A 20,653-nucleotide genomic window follows, 5' to 3' on the forward strand; every position below is an offset into this window, starting at 1 on the left:
CACTGCTAACAGAACCATGCTGCTAACAGGACCACGCCACTAACAGAACCACACTGCTAACAGAACCATGCTGCTAACAGGACCACGCCACTAACAGAACCACACTGCTAACAGTACCATGCTGTTAACGGGACCATATTGCTAAGAGAACCTCCTTCTAAAAGAACCTCAGTGCTAACAGAACCACACTGCTAACAGTACCATGCTACTAACAGGACCATGTTCCTAACAGAACCTCACTGCCAACAGAACCACTCTGCTAATAAGACCATGCTGTAGACTGTTGGAGTCAGTCTCCCCACCATCACAGACATCTACACCTCCAGATGCAGGAAGAGGGCCACCTGCATCATGAAGGACCCCACTCACCCAGCACACACACTTTTTGCCCCGCTCCCCTCAGGAAGGAGGTTGAGGAGCATTAAGTGTAGAACCACTAAACTGAGGAACAGCTTCTAACCTTAAATGCATCATCACTAGATCGAGTGCTGCTTATACTTTTTATCATCCCAGCTCAGAAGTTAAGGTCATAAATCAAGGTCAAATTTAAAGCAAGGTCTTTGCTTGTCCAGACCATTGCTATAGATTGCTGTATAATAGTTTGTCAAAAGGCGTATGATGTGTTGTTTGCGATACTCTTCTTTTTTTATTATCGGGCACACTGACGCATGCAAAAACCATGAAATAACTGCTTTAAGGAGAAACCCACAATTTAAATGCACATCATTTTGTTAAGGTGGGCACGTTTAAGGTGTAATTTAGTTGATGAAAAGCTAAAAACCCGGCGACTCTGAGTTTTAGTTGCAGCTTATTTTCGCCCAGCCCGTCTGCTCACACGACATCTTCTTATCTGAGCGACTTGCAGCAAATAATCAAAGCAACATGTGCCTGATTGTTTGGCACCGTTCACTGATGCTGCATTAGTGGCTGCAGAGGCAGAGAGGGGTGGAGGGTTGAGGGTTGGGGTGGGGGGGGTTGAACACGCTCCTTGGATGTTGCGACTGACACATTGTCATTATGACTTTGTGTTAGGTTGCCACTGTAGCGAAAAGTTGTAGCCATGATGTGATGCGGTTTGGCAGAGCAGGAGCCAGAGACGGCTAAAGTTGATTCATTTAAACAAACAGAGCAGAGGATCAAAACAAAAACCTTAAAAAGTATTTATAAATTATGAAATGGGACATCTCATAGGAGGAGCCCAACGATCAGTTTGTATTGGTGGTTAATATTCTCTGACTGAACACTCAGATAATTAATAGAATCAGAGCCGCTAACAGCTGATGGAGCTTTCTGGGTCATTTCCTTTCAGTCTGTTGTCACGTTGAATTAATTCTTAAACTGACTTCAAGTCATCATGACACGCTTCTCATAATCTGGCTCTGTCGCATATTTGTGCCTCATCCAGATTTAAATACATTTCGGTCACAATGACATGTTGTCCCAAGAGGACCAGGTTCATCTCAGAGCAGACCTTCAGTTATTTTAGGCTGGTTGGACTTTGGAGGACTTTAAAAACAAAATAAGTGGTTGGTTCCCATTTTTAAGTATTGGATGGACTTGTGCTCCTGGAGATTGCTGACATACATTGTTGACATCCCTGTCCTTCTTTTTTTAGATATCAATACTAGTATTACTTCTAATCAAGATGTTTCCAGCCAGATTTAAAATGAAAAATATTTCAAATAATTTTACTAATTGTAAAAAATACACTTATCAGATTTACAACAAAGATTGTGAGCTGAGTTTAGGATATTTAAACATAACGTTTAGAGAATGGGCTTTATCTCCATTTATCGCTGATCTGTGTTCGAGTCAGGGAAGCCACAGGTCCAAGAGAGAAAACCAGACCTCCATGTTCCCACTGAAGCTCTCCAGTTCCACCTGGGGGACCCCAAGGAGTTCCCAGGCCAGAGAGGGTATTCATTACCTTCTGGGTCGTCCCTGGAGTCTGTTACCTGTGGGACATGTCTGGAAAACTTCCTAAGGGATGCGTTCTAATCGGATGCCTGAATCACCTCAACGGACTCCTTTTGATGTGAAGGAGCATCGGCTCTACTCCGAGCTCCCCCCAGATGACAGAGTTCCTCACCTTATTTCTAAGGCTGAGTCCGGCCACCCTAGGGAGGGAGCTCATTTCAGCTTCTTGTATTCAGGATCTCGTTCTTTCGGTCCTGATCCAAACCTCACGAACACAGGTGAAGGCTGGAATGTAGACAGACCAGTATATCAAGAGCTTTGCCTTTGACTCAACTCTTCCTTCAGCACAACATACCAAAGCAACGCTCTCATTACTGAGGATGAGGTCCTGATATATAGATTAATCTCCTTCTTCATTCCTCTTTAACAAGATGTCCAGATACTTGAACTCCTCCACCTGAGGTGGTTTTATCATAAAACTGTATTATAAATGTCTCATAATCAGTACTTCCTTGTCAAAAATTATATTTTAGCCATCAAGCACGCTTTTCTTCTCATCAAAGGCCAAGACTTCAAATATTTTAAAAGCTATCCCTAAACTAATGACTTCACATTTCTCATTCATGTGAGCATATTCTTCCTGTCATCATAAACGTAATTGGTGTCAGGATCGTCCTCCCCGCACACCACCTGTACCTGTTCCTCGTTTGCCATTTAGCTCAGGTGTGTACTCGTGTTTGTCTGTGTTCCTGTGTCCGACCTCCCGTAAAGCACGACTCTGGGTATTTGAAATAAAATTCTTGCAAGAAGAAACTCTAATTCTGCTAATCAGGATTTTAATTTCACATGTTTTATGTAAAAAAGGCATCCCATCAAGTTACTTATTCGTCCATTTTCTTAACCTTCTGTTCAGGGTTGTGGTTAGTTGGTTCCTATCTGTAGTGATCATTGTGTGAGAAAAATATCTGAAATGTTGATCAAAAGTTGTAAGAAAGTCCTCCTGAGTATTCAAATCTCGTACTGCCTGTGCTTTCTGAAAGCTGAAGGTGATTTTGAAATGTAAAAATGAGATTTTCTGCCATGTTTTATTGGTAAAGGTGACAGAAAATGTACAAAGATTGGTTTGTCGATATGCAGATATAAATATTGCAATGACAGACAAAATGTGGTTGGCAGTCTACTTCTTTCTCGCATCTTTGTTTTCTTTACACCTGCTCTCATGCAGACTGCTCCTCAGCTGTTGCACTTCTCCTTCTTCCACCCTGATCCTCTCCTCTTTTTTCTTCTCCTCAGCCTCTCCTGGGCGGGTTGACATGGCCCAGTGATGAACGGAGCGGTGGTGCCCGGTAGCCCGGAGCTTTCCTCCTCGTGCCCACTGCCTGATTGGAGAGAGTTCTGTGAGCTCCACGCCCGAGCCTCTGCTGCCGATTTCGCCGACAAGTTCCAGCGCTTTTTGTCTGAGAACCCGTGCTACGACACACCTGGCGCCGATGCCAGCTTCTCACAGCATTTCACCAATCACTTCCTGGAGTGCTTCTCTGCAGCGCTGACCCAAGCAAAGGAGAAGCAAGCCTCCTCACCGGGGGAGGACAGCTGTAGCACGGCACCGAAGTACAGCATTGTCCCTTTCCTGGGAATCCAGGGGTGCCCTCTGAACTACGGTCACGATCTCTACCAGAGGCGCAAGGACACCAGGGCTTCGAGTGAGTCCCTGGACAGTATGGACAGCGGAGGAGGGACAGACGGTGGAGGCAGCACCAGCACCGCCTCCCGAGGCCCACAAACGACCCACAAGGTGTCTGTTCTCGGACAGTCTCGCAGCTCAGAGGACGTTTCAGTCAGCCACCCAAAGGCTCGCTTCAAGAAGGGCTTCTCCCTGAGGAACATGAGCCTGTGCGTCGTGGATGGGGTGAAGGAGATGTGGCATAGACGGGCCTCACCTGAACCCGATGCCCCCACAGGAAACAGGAAGGCAAACGGGGGAGGAGGAGGCGGAGAGGCAGGAGGGGGAGAGAAGTGGTCTCAAAAGCTGCGACTTCCCAGGGGTTCCCAGGGCCACAAGGCAGAGCAGCTGGAGATCCAGAGGGAGGGGGCGTTGAGGTTCATGGTGGCTGATGACACAAACTGTATGGGTGCTGCTCAGTGGCAGAAGTGTCGCCTGCTGCTCAGGAAGGCGAAGAGGGAGGACGGAGGGGAGAAGTTCCTGCTAGAGTTCTACGTTCCACCCAAGGTACATGAATAAACTCAGCCAACATCTATTGAACTGAAACACTGTCTAACATACAAAGACACTGTCTAACACACTGAGACACTGTCTAACACACTGAGACACTGTCTAACACACTGAGACACTGTCTAGCACACTGTCTAACATACCAAGACACTGTCTAACATACCAAGACACAGTCTAACACACTGAGACAATGTCTAGCACACTGTCTAACATACCAAGACACTGTCTAACGTACCAAGACACAGTCTAACACATTGAGACACTGTTTAACACACCGAGACACTGTCTAACACTAGCTTAAAACTAGGTAAACAAAATAAAAGTTTAAAGTAGCAAAACGCCAAGTACAAGCTTAAAGTAGCTAACAACTAGCTAAAAGCTAAATATAACAATATGCTAGCTAAAAGCTAAAAATAGCATAAATGCTAGCTAAAAATAGCAAAAAAAAGCTTAAACTAGCAAGTTTCTAGTTAAAAGTCAAAAGTAACAATAGGCTAGTTAACAGCAAAAAATAGCAAACAGCTAATTAAAGTGTCATGAATCTAGCTAGAAGCTAAACATATAAAAAGGCTCCCAAAAAATTTAAAGTAGCACAATATTAGATAAAAATAGCAAAATGCTAACTCACTGTGTCAGGAGTTAGTCACAAGCTAAAATTAGCAAAGGGCTAACTGAAAGCTAAAGGTAGCAGAATAGTTTTTTCAAATGAAACATTGTAAAACGACATTAAAGGAGCCCACATGCTGAAGCAGATTTAATGTTTTCAGGAATTGTACAGATTTCAATGTATTTCTATGGGATATATCTTTGTAAATAAAGTGAAATATTTGGAAAAACTTAATTTACATAAATCAAAAGTCATATCACCCATCTCTTGTCTGAGTTGATGGATGAATGCCTAAAATAACCCAAAGAATACAGAAGTAGTTTGACAGCTGACAAACAGAGTATAACTGTGTAAATGGATCAACGTTCACTTTATTAATCATTAGTTTGGGTCGTTCCTGAGTCTTGGATTAAAATGTGACCCAAGTCTGCTGCTGCAGCGTAGCTCAGCTCCAGAAACACGATTGTGCCTGCACCTTTCACGGTTGACTTTGTGGGATTTCCAGATGGTTGCCCCTGACCTTAAGCAGACCACGAGGCTGTGCAGCTGAGTGTGCGCAAATCTGCTGCTGCCCTTTGATGGTGGCTGCCGGTGGGAAAGTGGACGAGGCCACGCAGAAGGGTCAGGCCAGGTGGGAGAAGGAGAAAATATCTAAACACTGTGCAGAACAAGAGGAAGCTGCTTCACTGGTTTTTATAAGAGTTTCTCTTTCGTGTTTATTTTGATTGCTTCCTTATCTTTGGCAAACTCACTGCTGTGAGAAACAGAAAATAGGAACCAAAATAGTTTAGGAAGTCACTCGAACTCTGCCAGGTCAGTGAAAAGCTCAAGAAGAACTTAAAGAAATTAAGCATGTGAGAACCAGCGCCAGCCGTGGATGTACCTGATGGACCTGTCTAAATAAAGGTTGAATGAATGTAGCAGAGATCCTCCACAGCTTCTTCAGAGCAGCAGTTACATTCTTGAGGGCAGGTTCCTGAAAAGCGCTCTGTTCCCATTCACATCGTACAGATTCGAACATCATGCAGGCTGTAGTGTTGGAGGGATTAACCAAGTCAAAATAATTTTGCTTCTGCCCGCTGGTGGCTCAGGCTTCACCCTCTGCCCGTGTCATCAATCAGCCGGCTGCAGCACGCCAACAGACTGCATTATGCCACAACAGTGGGCCAAGATGACCCACTCTGAGCTTTTCAGCTCTCAGAATAATGTGTAGTAACTTTAGAGTATCGGTTGCAACACGTTGGAGGTTGAAGGTTCACCTTGCTGTAAAGAATCATATACATTTCATATGCATGCATATAAAAATGCTGTTTTTGCAGCTCAGCTCAACCATGCAGGCTCATATTTGTCATCACAGTCTGCAACTTCTCTGACAGATTGATCAAACATGTAGGTGTTCTATTTCTACAAGTTACTGTAAGACTAAAATCTTTTCATGTTCCCTGTTCAGAATGAAATTATTTAATGCTTCCTTATCTTTGTTTAATCAAATTTTATACCTTCAAAATGGCCACTGCTATTTTTAAATGACTAGAACATTTAAAGATGCTCATAATTATTATGAGTCTGAGATGAAGTTAGACACAAAGCAGTCTGCTCCTCAGATAAATAACGTTATTAAGTTTTATGTATATGAATGTTTCTGTTCAGTGCCCTGAGACGACTTCTGTTGTGACTTGGCGCTGTATAAATAAACTGAATTGAATTATCAATAATTACAATGATCACATTTTAAGAAAGAAGTAGCAGCAGTGGTGGATCGCTAGATTGCGTCTTTGTAGACTTATTTTTATGCAAATCTCAGTTACGGTATATAACTGTATTTACCGAGTACCCTTTGTTTGTTTGTTTGTTTGTTTGGGGGCTCTTTGCACTGCAGCCTGTGCTCATTTCAGCTCATTTTGCAGCAACAAATCACCTCCGTCCTTTTGATTAGGCCTGTCACGATAACAAATTTTGCTGGGCGATTAATTGTCTCAGAAATTATTGCGATAAACGATAATATTGTTTGAAATTTGACATTAATAATTATTGTCAAATTTAAGATTTTTTTTTCTTAAAAAAATAAAAGAAGAAATGTTTGTTAATTTTTGTGTGTAGTACTTTTTTTGACCATCGGATGGCAGTATAGGACTGTTTGAGCCAAAGGATAGATGGTGAGGGAGCGAGCAGCGTGTCTCTTTATGAAAAATGGGAGGGAGGCACCTTGACGTGACATGGGCTGTTTCTCGTTTCTATTTTTCGGTTCTCGAAATGGCGGATGCTCATTGTGGTTTGAGCTCTTTAGCATAGCATTTTTCACAAAAATTTTTAAATAAAAAAAATCAGTAAACAAGTTCTCAGCTTCTTTTTGCAGAGAAAAAACAACTTTTTAGACGAAGGCACGGGTTTCAACCGTGAATTTTGGAGCTTCGACAAGACGTAGGTTTTTTTTTCCCGAGGTCGGCCTGTTAGCTTAGCTTGTAACTTAGCTTCTCAGCTGAGCTGCTTTTAATGATACAAAAATGCGATTTTGGATGTTTACCTACATTTGTAAACACTTTATTCAATAAGAGAGCAACAACAGCTGTCTTCTTGTGCTTCGCTTCTGTCAAGCATCCTACCCCCCCTCACTTCACAATTCTGAGCCCGACTCTTCTCCGCTGAATTCAGTTCTGTGCGTTGTTTCTCCTGCTCCATTTTTTGATGAAAGTAAATTGGAACTTTCTTTTCGACATTTTGATCGCTGTTATTTTGACAAATTAGCACCGTCGTTTTGATACGTAATGTGAATAATACACATCAAACATTTCTCTCGTTGCAATTTTAATAAACAATCAAACTTTTATTAATAAGCCACTTAAACTGTCAAAACTGATTTGCAATTTAGTTGTGCTGTTTAATTATATTTTTTAGTTTTTAATAAAAATGTGCGATTACTTAGGACTTTTAGGGGCGGAGATTTGAGTTACTGGATCCGAGCTAACAGTTTCCGGAACGCACCCTGTCAAAATAAGAGAGTTCCCGGATCTTGTTCCTGCAGGATCCAGCTCAAATTAAGCTCTGCCTGGTTGACCTTAATTTAGTAGCTACGCTTATTCCAACGGAGCTAGTGGACATAACAAATGAACTGAGAAGGGCGTGTGTTGACTTTGAAAATCTGAACAGAAATGAAACTTTACACATGCTGCCTTGTGACCGTTGAGTGTTCAAACACTAAGAAACTGTGTTGAGCTTTACCATGACTGCACAATAATGATAATAATAATAAAATACTTTGAACAACAAGATAACATCAGTATAAACCCATATTTTCCTCACTCCTCGTTCTGTTTTGTCGTCACATCAACAAGATTTGTTGTCTGCTTTACCATCGCAGCAGCTATCATATAAATCCAGTACGGGCATCGTAAAGATACACGTTTGACATATCATGCAGAGCCTAACATTTGCCAAAAGGCCTTTTCCAAACCACTCCAAGAGGGTCTGGTAAAAACTCTTTGAGGTGAACAGGTAAGTACAGGAAGGCTCCAGATAGAAAAGGGCAGCATTTAGTTTTTGTATTTGTTTAAAGCTACCACAGTCTTAACTACAGTCAATTCCCAGTGAGGCTGGCTCACAATGGAGAGGTACAGGAAGTGGTCAGATTGTTTAAAACAGGAAGCGGTTTCTGACATCTGATCCAGTAAAAGAGCCGTGGGCGTGGATGGCATCCAGCTGCACAGGCAGATCAAGATGAAGACGGTGTCGCTCCAGACGGATCAGCTCGCTCCAGCCTCTGCTTCCCTCCACACACACGCACACACATAAAAGCGCACACACTGCCTGAAACACACTCGCAGGATCTGTTGAGATTATCGTCTGGATCTGTGCCTCTTTTTCCTGCCGGGGCAGGCCAGCTCTCTGTTTACCCTCTTATAAACTCTTCCTGTTTGGTGTTTGTTTGTCAGTCACTGAGACGATGTGGGGAATAAGACTCCGTGCACAAACCGTGCACTGCAAGTATTTCTTCAGATCAGGCTGTACTTCACTCGTGATGCTGCTCTTATTTTATCTCCCTGTTAATTTCAAAGGCCTTACCAACATCCTTAACTGTGTGTTTGCTCTTTTACTTGAGGTCTAGGAAAGGCTGTGTGGATTTCAGTGTTTAAACCTTTACCACTAATTTAAAGGTTAAAAAATATCCACTTCATGTTTTTAGAAGATTTGTCTGGGCTCCTACAGGGTTAAAAACAAGGTGTAATTAAGCCGTAGACTGTTTAAATGGTATATTCTCGTTTTTGGTGATAATAGAGGGGACAAAATGGTGCTGCCACCCATAGAGGGGCACATTTACAAAGTTGTCAAAGTCTGTGATTTTATCCTCTGTGACATTAAGGTTTATTTGCTTTCTCTGTTCAGTTCCAGTCCAGAAAAACACACATCTTGAAAACTACAAACATTCACTATTCAAATCCCTCAGCGATGGGGAACATTGGCCTTCTGCTTGTTAAAAGTTGTTTTTATCTCAGTAACAGTGTGGCGTTGTATTAGTTTCACAACGGACTGGTTGAACTGTAACATCGATCTGTGGAGCCTGTTTAGTGCCGTTGTTACTGTCAAATCCAGAATAGAATTCAAAATCCTGCTTCTAACCTACAAAGCCCTCAACAACCTAGCTCCATCTTTTGTTACAGATCTTATTGTTTCATGTTTTCCTAACGGAGCACTTCGCTCTCAGACTGCAGGCTTACTTGCGGTTCCTAGAGTTTCCAAAAGCAGAATGGGAGGAAGATCTTTCAGTTATCAGGCTCCTGTCTTGTGGAACAAACTTCCAGTTTCTGTCCATGAGGCTGACACATTGTCCAGTTTAAAACTGGGCTTAAGACTTTCCTTTTTGATAAATCCTATAGTTAGGGTTGGCTTGTTATGCTGCTATAGGCTTAGACTACTAGAGGACAAATTGTCCTCATTTCTTAAAAGAATTGTTACAACTGAATAATTTTCATTTGAAATTATTTCTGTCTAAACATGATTCTTGACCTGCCATTGTGTATCTGTTCCTCGCAAACCCAGCTGGTCGAAGCAGATGGCCGCATGTCCTGAACCTGGTTCTGCTAAAGATTTCTTCCTCATGAGGGAATGTTTCCTTTCCACTGTCGCCTTCATGCTTGCTCAAGATGAGAGTCTGCGATGAAGTTAAACTCAAAGCAGTCTGCTCCTCAGATCAATAATGTTAAATTAATTTTTATGTATATGAATGTTTCTGTTCAGTGGCCTGAGATGACTTCTGTTGTGACTTGGCGCTTTATAAATAAACTGAATTGAATTGTTGAAAACATTTATCCCACCGTGAGCTTTGCCAAGAACAGCTACATGTATTTAAAGTCAGTCATGTAAGTTGGTGATTCTCACATGTTGTTTTTTATGATAGTGAATGAGATGCTAAAGCATAAGAAAAGTGTTATGAGCATTTGGATGTCAGAACGGAATGAGAGGAGTGAGAAACAAGTGTTTTTTGTGCTTAATACCATTATTGTAATACTCAGCAGTAATATCACATGATATGCTATTTTATCTGCTCGGATTTGGTTAATTTAGTTAATTTTATTGAGTTTCAATTATTAGTTAAATTAATTTAACACTAACATCTCAGCTGTGACAACTACTTTTATGTTTAGATTCTCTTGAATGTGATTTTGAATGGGGAGCAGGTAAAGTATGAGAGCTTTTACGAGTCTCTTTGTTGCTTCTAGTCGTCAAAGCCCAAAGTGAACATCCCTCTTTCAGCCATCGTGGAGGTGAGGACCACCATGCCACTGGAGATGCCTGACAAAGACAACACTTTTGTTCTTAAGGTATGTTTCTGCGCAAGCCACCCATAACCACCTGCACCGGCATTAGCCAAATCTCCCAAATGACGCAAAAAAAATAAATAAATTGTGCTCAACAAAACAGCTCTTGAAAACAAGATGTTGGGAAATCATGCAGGTCTGAACGGTGCTCAGTGTGTGACTGCTGTGTTTGGCTGCTTCCACAGGTGGAAAACGGGGGCGAATACATCCTAGAAACCATCGACTCACTGCAGAAAAATTCATGGGTTGCTGATATCCAGGACTGCATAGACCCCGGGTAAACCAACAGATAAATATTTGCTGTTCGCTGAAGATGGAGAGTGGATGGGAAGAGGAAAGGAGGGGAAACAGTCATTAATCATCCAATTAGTGGCGTTTTTGACAGCCTGTTTGAGCGCAAACATTGGCCTCGGTTTTTCGGGATTAGTGGGCATTTTGTCGGTGAAGCTCAGGGATGTAAACAGAATGATTATTTGTGACCGTTTGTTGGAAGTGGATGTATAGAGTTGTGTTAGGATATAGTGATGTTTGTTTGCCTGTGTGTATATGCTCTCGTGGTTATCCTGACCTGCCTGCTTTCGTATAGAGACAGCGGCGATGACATCGAGCTGGCGTCATGTCCTCACGGTCAGGCCTCTAAAGACTGCTCTATGGTGGCGTCCTGCAGCTGCGAGCTGCTTTCCGAAGGTGAGCGAAGACTGGACGCTCTGCTGCGCGCCGCATAACATTTACATGTTTTCATCCTGACTAATCTTCATTTGTCCAAACATTTTCAGGTGTGTATCGAGTTCCGGAGAGGTCATGTCCTACAACAGCAGATCATTACAGTGCCCCCTCAGTTCGCTGCAGGGAACTTCCCTTCACCCAGCACCCGTCACACATGCCTTTAGAGCGCTTCCTCCAGTCACCTGAGGCCCAGAGCTCCAACTCATCTGCAGGTAATGACACCAGGTCAAGCATCAACATAAGTAAAACAGTAAAATAAAGAGGAAACTAATAAATATTTGTTTGTGTATCAGGCGGTGGCGAAGGAGCTAAAGAATCAGATGGTGATGCCAGCTTGATGGGCTACCCGTGGTTCCATGGTACGCTGTCTCGTGTGCGAGCGGCTCAGCTGGTGCTTGCTGGTGGAGCCAGGAGTCACGGGCTCTTTGTGATTCGTCAGAGTGAGACGAGGCCGGGCGAGTACGTTCTCACCTTCAACTTCCAAGGCAAGGCCAAGGTGAGGTACTGAGAGGAGAGAAAGAGCTAAAGCTTGAAATTACCCCTAACAAAGTGAAGTCAGGTCCTCTGGACGGTTTCTTTTTGTTGAACGGAAGAAACTGTCCAGAGGACCTGACTTCACTTTGTTGGATGTTTTTTACCTGGGTTATTGAGCATGAACTTTGATGAAATTATCCCTAATTTTCATTTTACATGGAGCAATAGATAAAGAAAATATAAGATGCAAAATATTTTTGTATCTTTTTAAAAGTAGTCTAGATCACTACTTTTCTGAGCATTCTAACTGTTCCTCAAAGTTTTTTTTGGAGAAGGGTTTGACTGGGGCAGCACGGTGGCGCAACTGGTAGAGCTGCTGCCTCTCAGCGAGCAGGTCCCTGGTTCAAACCCTGGTCCAGGGGCCTTTCTGGGTGGAGTTTGCATGTTCTCTCCGTGCATGTGTGGGTTTTCTCCGGGTACTCCGGTTTCCTCCCACAGACCAAAAACATGCATGTTAGGCTGATTGGTAACTCTAAATTGTCCCTGGGTGTGAATGAGAGAGTGAATGGTTGTTTGTCTCGTTTGTCTCTATGTGTCCCTGTGATGGACTTGCGACCCGTCCAGGGTGTACCCCGCCCCTCGCACAGTGATTGCTGGACATGGGCACCAGCGACCCCCGTGACCCAAAATGGAATAAGCGGGTAAAGATAATGGATGGATGGATATTTCAATGTAAATCTTATTCGTTCAAGGCAGTAATATTTGTTCATAACTTTATTTTTAGTAAGCTTGAGAGTTACCGGATCCAAGCAAACAGTTACCGGAACGCAACCTGTCAAAACAAGAGAGTTCCTGGAACCTGTTCCTGCAGGATCTGGCTCAAATTAAGAACTGGGTAGCTGTTAATAAAATGTGACCAACTGTACCCTTTGCGAGACATTGCTAGTGTGACACAATTACTAGTTGGATAGCTACTAGAAATTTTGTTAGCTCTTTGCAAGTTAATTGTAGGAACAATTGGTATTGTTGTAAGTGGTTGCTGTTTACAAATCGCTAGCTAAGTAGCTAGCTAGTACTTTTGCTAGCTATGTGAAAAGTTGCTAGTGATTAATTCTATTTGAAATATGTTCTGAAGTTTCCTGTTAAGATAGAAATTTATTGATCCCACAGGAAATTGTTGTGCCAGGGTGTCAATACAAAGGAACATGCACAAGGAATCACACAAGATATATATATAAAACATAGAGAATATAAAAGTACCAACAATTAAGGTCCAAATGCAGCAACAACCTGGAACTCAATGCCCAGAAGACAGTGGAGATGATTGTGGATTTCAGGAAAGCCACAGCCCCTCTGCCCACCCTCACCTGTAATGATACCCCCATCACCACTGCAAATTCTTATCGGTTCCTCGGCACCACCATCACCCAGGACCTCAAGTGGGAGCCGACCGTCAGCTCCCTCATCAAGAAGGCCCAGCAGAGACTGTACTTCCTGCGACAGCTGAAGAAGGCCAAGCTGCCGGCCAAGCTGATGGTGCAGTTCTACACGGCCATCATCGAGTCCATCCTCAGCTCCTCCATCACGGTGTGGTACGCCGGGGCCACTGCCAGGGACAGACTCAGACTGCAGCGCGTTGTGCGCTCAGCTGAGAAGGTGATCGGCTGCAGCCTTCCATCCCTCCACGACCTGTACGTCTCCAGGACTGTGAGGCGAGCAGGTCGGATCACAGCTGACCCTGCTCACCCTGCACACGGACTGTTTGAACCACTCCCCTCAGGCAGGAGGCTTCGGTCCATTCGGACCAGAACCTCCCGCCATAAGAACAGTTTCTTCCCCTCTGCTGTTGGACTCCTGAACACTCATAATGCTACCTCATAATTTCTGCTTTGGTCACATTACATCTGTATGATAATTGAATACTCCATATGTACTGTTTTCTAAGCTTTTTTATTGTTTTCTATTGTATGGGTGTACATATGGTTATGTTATGTTTTTAATTTTACTTTGTGGGTGTACACAGGCTTATGTCTTATGTAATGTTCTCATTTTTACTTTATTTTTACTTTATTTTACTTTACTACTATTCGCACCTTATGTCGAAGCAAATTCCTAGTTTGTGAACCTCGTTCATTGACATGGCGATAATAAACTGATTCTGATTCTGATTCTTCAAATCAGGTCAGTTGTGGACAGAGACATTAAAGTGTTTATTGTAGTGCAGTATTAATTTTTATTGTCCTATGTATAGAAAGGGGGAGGAATTGAAAAGTTTCATGTTGTTATGTGTCAACACAATCCTGGTTCATGTCTCAAGCTCAGGAGCCTTATTTATAGTTTCATTAAGGTCAGAGGTAAGTTCGGTAACAAGTTAAGAAAATGTATTTTCTCCACAACTGGGCCGAATATGAATGAAAAATCTGCCAAAATCCAATAAAGACTTTGAAAGACATTCAGTAAGGTTGAACAACTACTGATCAGGATTGCTTTAAAATATTACAGGAAAATCTGCTTGAAAGCAAAATATAAAAAGAACGAGGGATGAGTTTTGCTTCGTTCTGTATCTGCTTTCAGTTTATGGACAACTAGCAAAACCTCACTTTTTTTTGTTGCTTTAGTTTACTTAGTAATAGATTATCCGCTATGTCCTTGGCTATTTTAAAATATTTTATTCTAATTATTTTAAAGCCTTAGGCTGCAGCTCATAGCAAACTTCGATGTTGTCTCCCTGGAAAAGTTGCAGTGACATGGAGACTCTGTTTTCTTATGTAACACGATCCCTGCACATCACATCCTGCCAGCAGGCAGCGTAGAGGAAATGTCAGCTGCTACCTCTTCCTCTGCTGTCAGCCTTGGCATGCTGTCGCTCTGCTCTTCAGCAAACTGCCCTTCAGATAATGTCCCGACCTCTGTCCTGGTTTCTGGGCTTTCAGATGTTCTCCGTGTCTCACAGCGTTTCTGCTTCTGTCTCTCTCTCTCTCTCGTTCCTCCAGCATTTGCGTTTGTCTGTGAACGAGAACGGGCAGTGCCACGTCCATCACTTGTGGTTCCACACTGTGACGGACATGCTGCGACACTTCCACGCCCACCCAATCCCCCTTGAGTCCGGAGGCTCTGCTGACATCACGTTGCGCTCATATGTGCAGGTGCAGCGAAGCTCCATGGCAGGTATTCCAAACGCTGACACGTAACTTTATGTTCTGCACATCTAAAGTCTCTGAATCAAAATATGTTTGTATGTTTTGTTGTCCAAATATGAGATGTTCGATTTAAGTTTGATCTGGCTGGGTGAGCTGGAAAAGATCCAACAGCTGACACTGAGAAACAAGTCATTTCATTTGAAGCTGCTAACGCTAATTAAAACAGAAATCAACAAAATGAAACTAGCTCGCCAACGTTTTAAACAAAGAATGCGCCTGATTTGTTAAATACTCTGGTTATGTGCTGTCGATGACTCGGCTACTACCACACCATTTATAAGCACATATAAAACTATAAAAAACTGTAAATATAAAAAACTATAAACTATAAAACTGACTGAGCTTTAGCCATCTTTGTGTTAGCTAAGGTTGATTAGCTGTGGTGCCCATCATAAAATGGTTTGACTCCTAAATGTAATGAATTGTAAAAGTACACTGAACTCTCAGAAAATGTCATTAAAACTGAGTTTAACTATAAAAGATAAATTGGCAAAGTTTAAAAAGAGATCTTGTGCAGTCGGTTAGTGCTCAGAATATTCATTGAGGATGACTCTCAGCTACTATGCACCAAATTTTAGCTCATCGTCTCTAAAATTGGTTGAGGTATAGTCACTTTTGTGTTTGCTAAGGTCCCTTTGCTATGGTAGCCATCTTGAATTGGGTTGACTCTTAACTTTGGCCAGTTGTAGATTCAGTGATTTCTTTCTCAGAGTTTCATAAAAGTCCATCCTGTGGTTCATGAGATATTTTGCTAATGGTACGCACAGACAAACACTGTCTTAATGCAACTGTATCATTGAAGACAGATGTTTGTGCCAGGTGTGCACAGGGCCTTTGATCACAGCGTAGGAACCAATTATAAGATTTCTAACAATCGTCTTTTTTTATATCTTTTTGATGTTTAAAAAATATTTTTCTTATTTTACTTAAAAATTGTGATAGGTTCATTACATAAAATCCTAAAACCCAACAATTCAAATTGCAAACTGTAATGCAACTAATTAGGAGGAAGACAGGGACAACAAATACGTCACCATAAGGCACCAAAGGAGCAGTCGCACCAAACGGGAAAAGCCGATGGTTTGACTCCTTGAAAGTGTCCTTTGTTGCTCAAAGTAAGCTGGATGCCTTTTGGATTGGATAAATAAAATTAAATTTGCCCATCATATATGAGCACATTTGTAGGTTTGTTCATTTCAATGCTTGAAGGTAAACTAAAGTGAACTCAACGTATTTCTGCCGAGAAAATAAAACAAATTTCTTTATAATTCATCTAATATGTGTCCTTGATGTCCTAAATGTATGACAGATGAATTATTTAAAGTGGTATAACGAGTTGTATTAAAAAAGGATGTTAATGGGTGTTTTTGAGTGTGGAACAAGATTAGACGAGTGCATCACGGTTTGTCTACATTAGGTTTAGCCCGATCTTGTTGTTGTCCTCGTTTTCTTAATTAAATAAATAAAGTAGTTTAAAAACAACAGAAGTTTCTTGAATCGATTAATTGGTTAACGGGCGAGAACTCTCCGAAAGTTGACGATGTCAATGAATAATAAGGCTTAAGCTTTAAAAACAGAAGAAGCAGAGCTAAAACTCAGTGACCCCCCCACCGCCATGTCCTCCGTACCACCTCTGCCTTCCACTTTCCTGGCGTGGGATAAATGCCCTCCTGTGCAGCGGAGTGGGGTGGGGGGCACTAATCCAGCTGAAGTTTATCATGCAGACTGAGACTCCCACCTCCACCCTGATGGTCACAAAGAGCCTCTCTGTTTTGCCAAGACGCTGGACATACACACACTCACACACATCAAGTGAGGGTCTGATTCAGGGTGTCAAAGGCTTTACTGATCCACTGGTCCAGCATGTCTTTGGCCCCAGTGTTGTTGGTGTTACTGCCCACCAAGAGAAAAGATAATAAAGGAGGCCCACACTTGCTTGTGTGTTTATATGCAGCTCCATGAAGGGGCCTTTGAGCTCTTCAGTAAAACAAACAATTATCAGCAGCACAGATTAATCATTTCCAGTAATGCATCCTCCATTAAAAAAAACATGTATTTCTTCTCCCCACAAGTTGCCACAGATGTGACTGCGCCTCCAGTTCTCACTCCTCCCAGTGCAGCCTGCAGGACCGATTCAGCCCCACCAGCTCTTCACCCTCCTGGGATCACTGCTCCTGCAGGGCCCTCTTCAGACGCCCCCCTCTCCTCGAGCACCTCCTCCTCACCCACTGCCCTTCCTTCGCTCTCCAGAAGCGATCCAGGTACCGGAGGAGGTGTGGGAGGAGGCCTACAAAGCCGGAGCAACAGCTCTGAACGCCTGCTGGAGGCCTCTAGTGGCGCCTCTGAGGATTATCACGACGCCGATGGGACTCGCAGGGCCCGAGCTGTGGAGAACCAGTACTCGTTCTACTAAAAACGACCCGGATCAGAGCTTGAGTGGTTTATTTTCTGTCTGAGGAAGATGCAAGAACATTGAAGTGACACAGAGCACTCTGCACACAAATCACTTTATCACACGGCATTTTATCCGTTTGTTTTTGTTGTAAGAACATTTCCTGTTTCTTGGATTTGTCAAGCAAACGACGCCAAGCTCCTTTAATTTCTGTGGCTTTGTTTCATATTCAGAGACAAAAGATAATTACGCAGGCTGAGGGTCGTAATAAGAAAAAGTGCTCGCTAGTGTGCGTCAATACGCTCAAAAAAGGAACAGAAAACATAATCGAAGGCAAAGAAAGTTGAGGGAAAGTCATCCAGGGGAGTCACATGGCTTCAATTCACTTTTCACCTCCACTTCCTGTTCACCTTTACCCACAGTTCCCCAGGAGCAGAGTCTGTGTCACCACCGTTGTGGAGGACTGAAAGTTTGAAATGACCCTGAAGGAAACAGTCCCTCCCATCGGAGCTTCTGAGAGCATCCCCTTAATGTTTATAAAGCTGCTTTGAGTCTGTCCCGGATATCCTCACTGTCCCTTTGGGGGTTTTCCACAAAGTCCTCCTCTGGGTCTTTAAACTAACACTAATACAGCAACCAAATGTATTGGAGATATTTTCTTAAACTTGTACAGCCTAAAGACTCCTGCCTGAAGATTGCTCTGGACTCAAATGGACCTTTACTGATATCTTCAAGGATGGTGACGCTGGCATCACACATCAACACAAAAGTCCTAAAATAAGATGCAGGTGATTATGTCACTGCCAGTCTCTGCTTCAAACATACTAAACATGCATATATTGAAATTGGTTTGAAAGTTTTAGTCATACACACGAACAAAAGTTCAACTTTTTTTTTTCCTCTAATCTGGACAAGTTGCCTTCCATGTTAATCTCCTGCTGGGTTATAATTGAATGTGAGGTGATGTGTTAGAGTCCAAATATTTTTAAATGGTATATGTGCCACAGTGGAGTTTTTTAACAACATGGATTTCCAGATCCCTTTGTCTGGTGATGGTTATGTATTCACACACACACACACACACACCATATTGAAAATCTGTAGATTAGATACGCTGTTAATATAGATACTTTAAAGTAACGCCTTGGAGATATTATTGTACCTAATCCAGCATTTCTGGAGGGACAGTTTATTTAATTTAATTTTTTAATCCTATGGCAACATTGTGTACTGTTTTATGTGGCCTGCAGGTGAACTTGTGGGTAAGAACTGGAACAGCACAGGTAGAAAAACAAAATATAGCCTATTGGGTGACCATGCTTGAACAGAAAGCTGTAAGAATGCTTTTTTTTAATGCTATAGCAATTAGCTATAGCTATTAGCAAAATTCTGAGCCCTGAGCAAAACAGCTAGCCTAAACCTGCCTGTAGCTTATGAGGCTACAGTGTTAGCAGATGGCTAGCTTAGCTTAGTAAAACAACTAGCCTAATGCTTACCATACTGTACCACGTTATTTATAAAGCACTTAAAAACAGCAGCAAGGCCAACCAAAGTGCTGTACAGCAAAAACAAACAAGCAAAGGACACGGGATAAAATATATAGATCCAAATATGTAAAGATTAGAACTAAATGATTAACATTATATAATGCAGACAAGTTAAAATCTAAGCCAGGGAATAAAAGTGTGTTTTTAAATGAGACAAAAATAGTAAATGAGGGAGCCTGCCTGACACAAGTCATTCCACAGTCTTGGACCTGCAATAGAGAAAGCCCCGTCACCTCTGAGCTTAAAACAAGTGCCTGGAACTAATACAAGCATCTGGTCTGTTGACCTCAGAGAGCGCTGCGGCTGTGGAACATATGGCTGCAGCAGATCAGCAAGATGGGAGGGGGCAGAACTAAAAACATACAGAAGTATTTTTAAATGAATTTGAAAGTGGACCGGGAGCCAGTGAAGGGAGACCAGAACTGGAGTAATGTGCTCTCTTTTTCCTGTACCAGTTCAAAATCGGGCTGCACCATTTTGAACCAATTGTAAACGTGCAATGGAGGTCTGACTGATTCCAAAAAGAAGTGCATTGCAGTAGTCATTGCTTGTAGCTAACGAGGCTACGCTGTTAGCAGATTGATAATTTGGCAATTCTTCAAACAAAGTAAAAGAACTAGCCTGAAATGGGTTTTTTTTTAGCTTTTGAAGTGACACTGTTGGCTTTAAACTGTAGATTTTAAGGCTACACTAGGTTAGCTTAGCTTAGCACAAACCTGAGAACAGTTTTAAAAAAAACCTGTAAATCTGTCATTAAAAAAAAAAACTAAAAAGGTACACTCTTACACATTTTTATTTTATGCAGTTTTAAGTCTCCACTACATTTTAGGGAGAAAAGGTACTTTTTAGTCCAATCACTTTTTTTAATCTATAAGTAATTCTAACATTAGGCTTCAACAAAATGTTTTGCAACTATTTAAAATACAGCTGATTGTTAAAAATTTAACTTGTGTTTTTCAACCTTTATCAGTTTTGACATAAGACAGATTTTTTTTTTATTTATTAAACCTAATAAATCAGGACTTTGTATATTATTGTGTACCTGACAGTCTTGTGTTTAAAACCATTTGGCAGGCAACTAGTGGATATATATTTTTTATATATTGTGCCATTATTGTGTTCAATGATAAGACCACATCTTACGTTCTGGACTTTTGAATTAAGGAAACGTGCATTATTTCATAACTTAATTTTGCCTGACGTCAGCAGTGGTGGCTCCGCTCAGTTACCAGAACAGGAAGCAGAACTCATTGTTAGTTGACTGCATTAATAATTGATGATAGAAAAAAAAAATACTTTTAGTTCAGATAACTTTTTTTTAAGAAATAACACAAAAGAACACATTATCAATTGCCATTACTTCATTCAGTTGATAAACTGAAGCAAACCAACCTTTTTCTAACACTATTACAAATAAATATCTGTTTTTATTGTGTGTTTTTAAAATGAGGGAACCCATTTTAGGTGATTGGGAGGTAATGTCATATAGTCATGATGACACAAAGCCATATCGGGAGCAAACAAACTTTTCCACATTTTGAATTTGTAGTCTATAGTGTGTTGAACATACAGTAACTGAAGGCATTAAACACTTATCATAAAAAAAAAAGTTTTTAAGCACCTGAAACTTATGCAACACTTTCCTCAGTTGGGTGAAACATATCAAAAGCCAAGGCGCCCGTCTTTTCAAGCATGGCCACGCTGTCTCAAAGGTGATTTCAGTGGAATGAAGCAGTTCATGTGC

At 41.9% G+C, this 20,653-nt stretch overlaps 1 protein-coding gene across 1 annotated transcript in view; it reads left to right on the forward strand.

Moving 5' to 3' along the window:
• The window catches only part of LOC119411270 (SH2B adapter protein 2), a 31,505-nt gene extending 14,033 nt beyond the window's left edge, over positions 1-17,472 (forward strand). Inside the window, exons 2-9 of the mRNA XM_037678204.1 lie at positions 3,211-4,147; positions 10,472-10,573; positions 10,756-10,847; positions 11,157-11,257; positions 11,347-11,508; positions 11,590-11,792; positions 14,764-14,938; positions 17,043-17,472. Coding sequence (XP_037534132.1) covers positions 3,242-4,147; positions 10,472-10,573; positions 10,756-10,847; positions 11,157-11,257; positions 11,347-11,508; positions 11,590-11,792; positions 14,764-14,938; positions 17,043-17,383 — 2,082 coding nt within the window. The 5' untranslated portion in view covers positions 3,211-3,241 and the 3' untranslated portion in view covers positions 17,384-17,472. The remainder of the gene's footprint in view (positions 1-3,210; positions 4,148-10,471; positions 10,574-10,755; positions 10,848-11,156; positions 11,258-11,346; positions 11,509-11,589; positions 11,793-14,763; positions 14,939-17,042) is intronic.
• Positions 17,473-20,653: the final 3,181 nt, after the last annotated feature.

The sequence above is a fragment of the Nematolebias whitei genome, chromosome 6 (genome assembly GCF_014905685.2).
Source record: "Nematolebias whitei isolate Nwh7 chromosome 6, NemWhi1, whole genome shotgun sequence".
Lineage (NCBI taxonomy): Eukaryota > Metazoa > Chordata > Actinopteri > Cyprinodontiformes > Rivulidae > Nematolebias > Nematolebias whitei.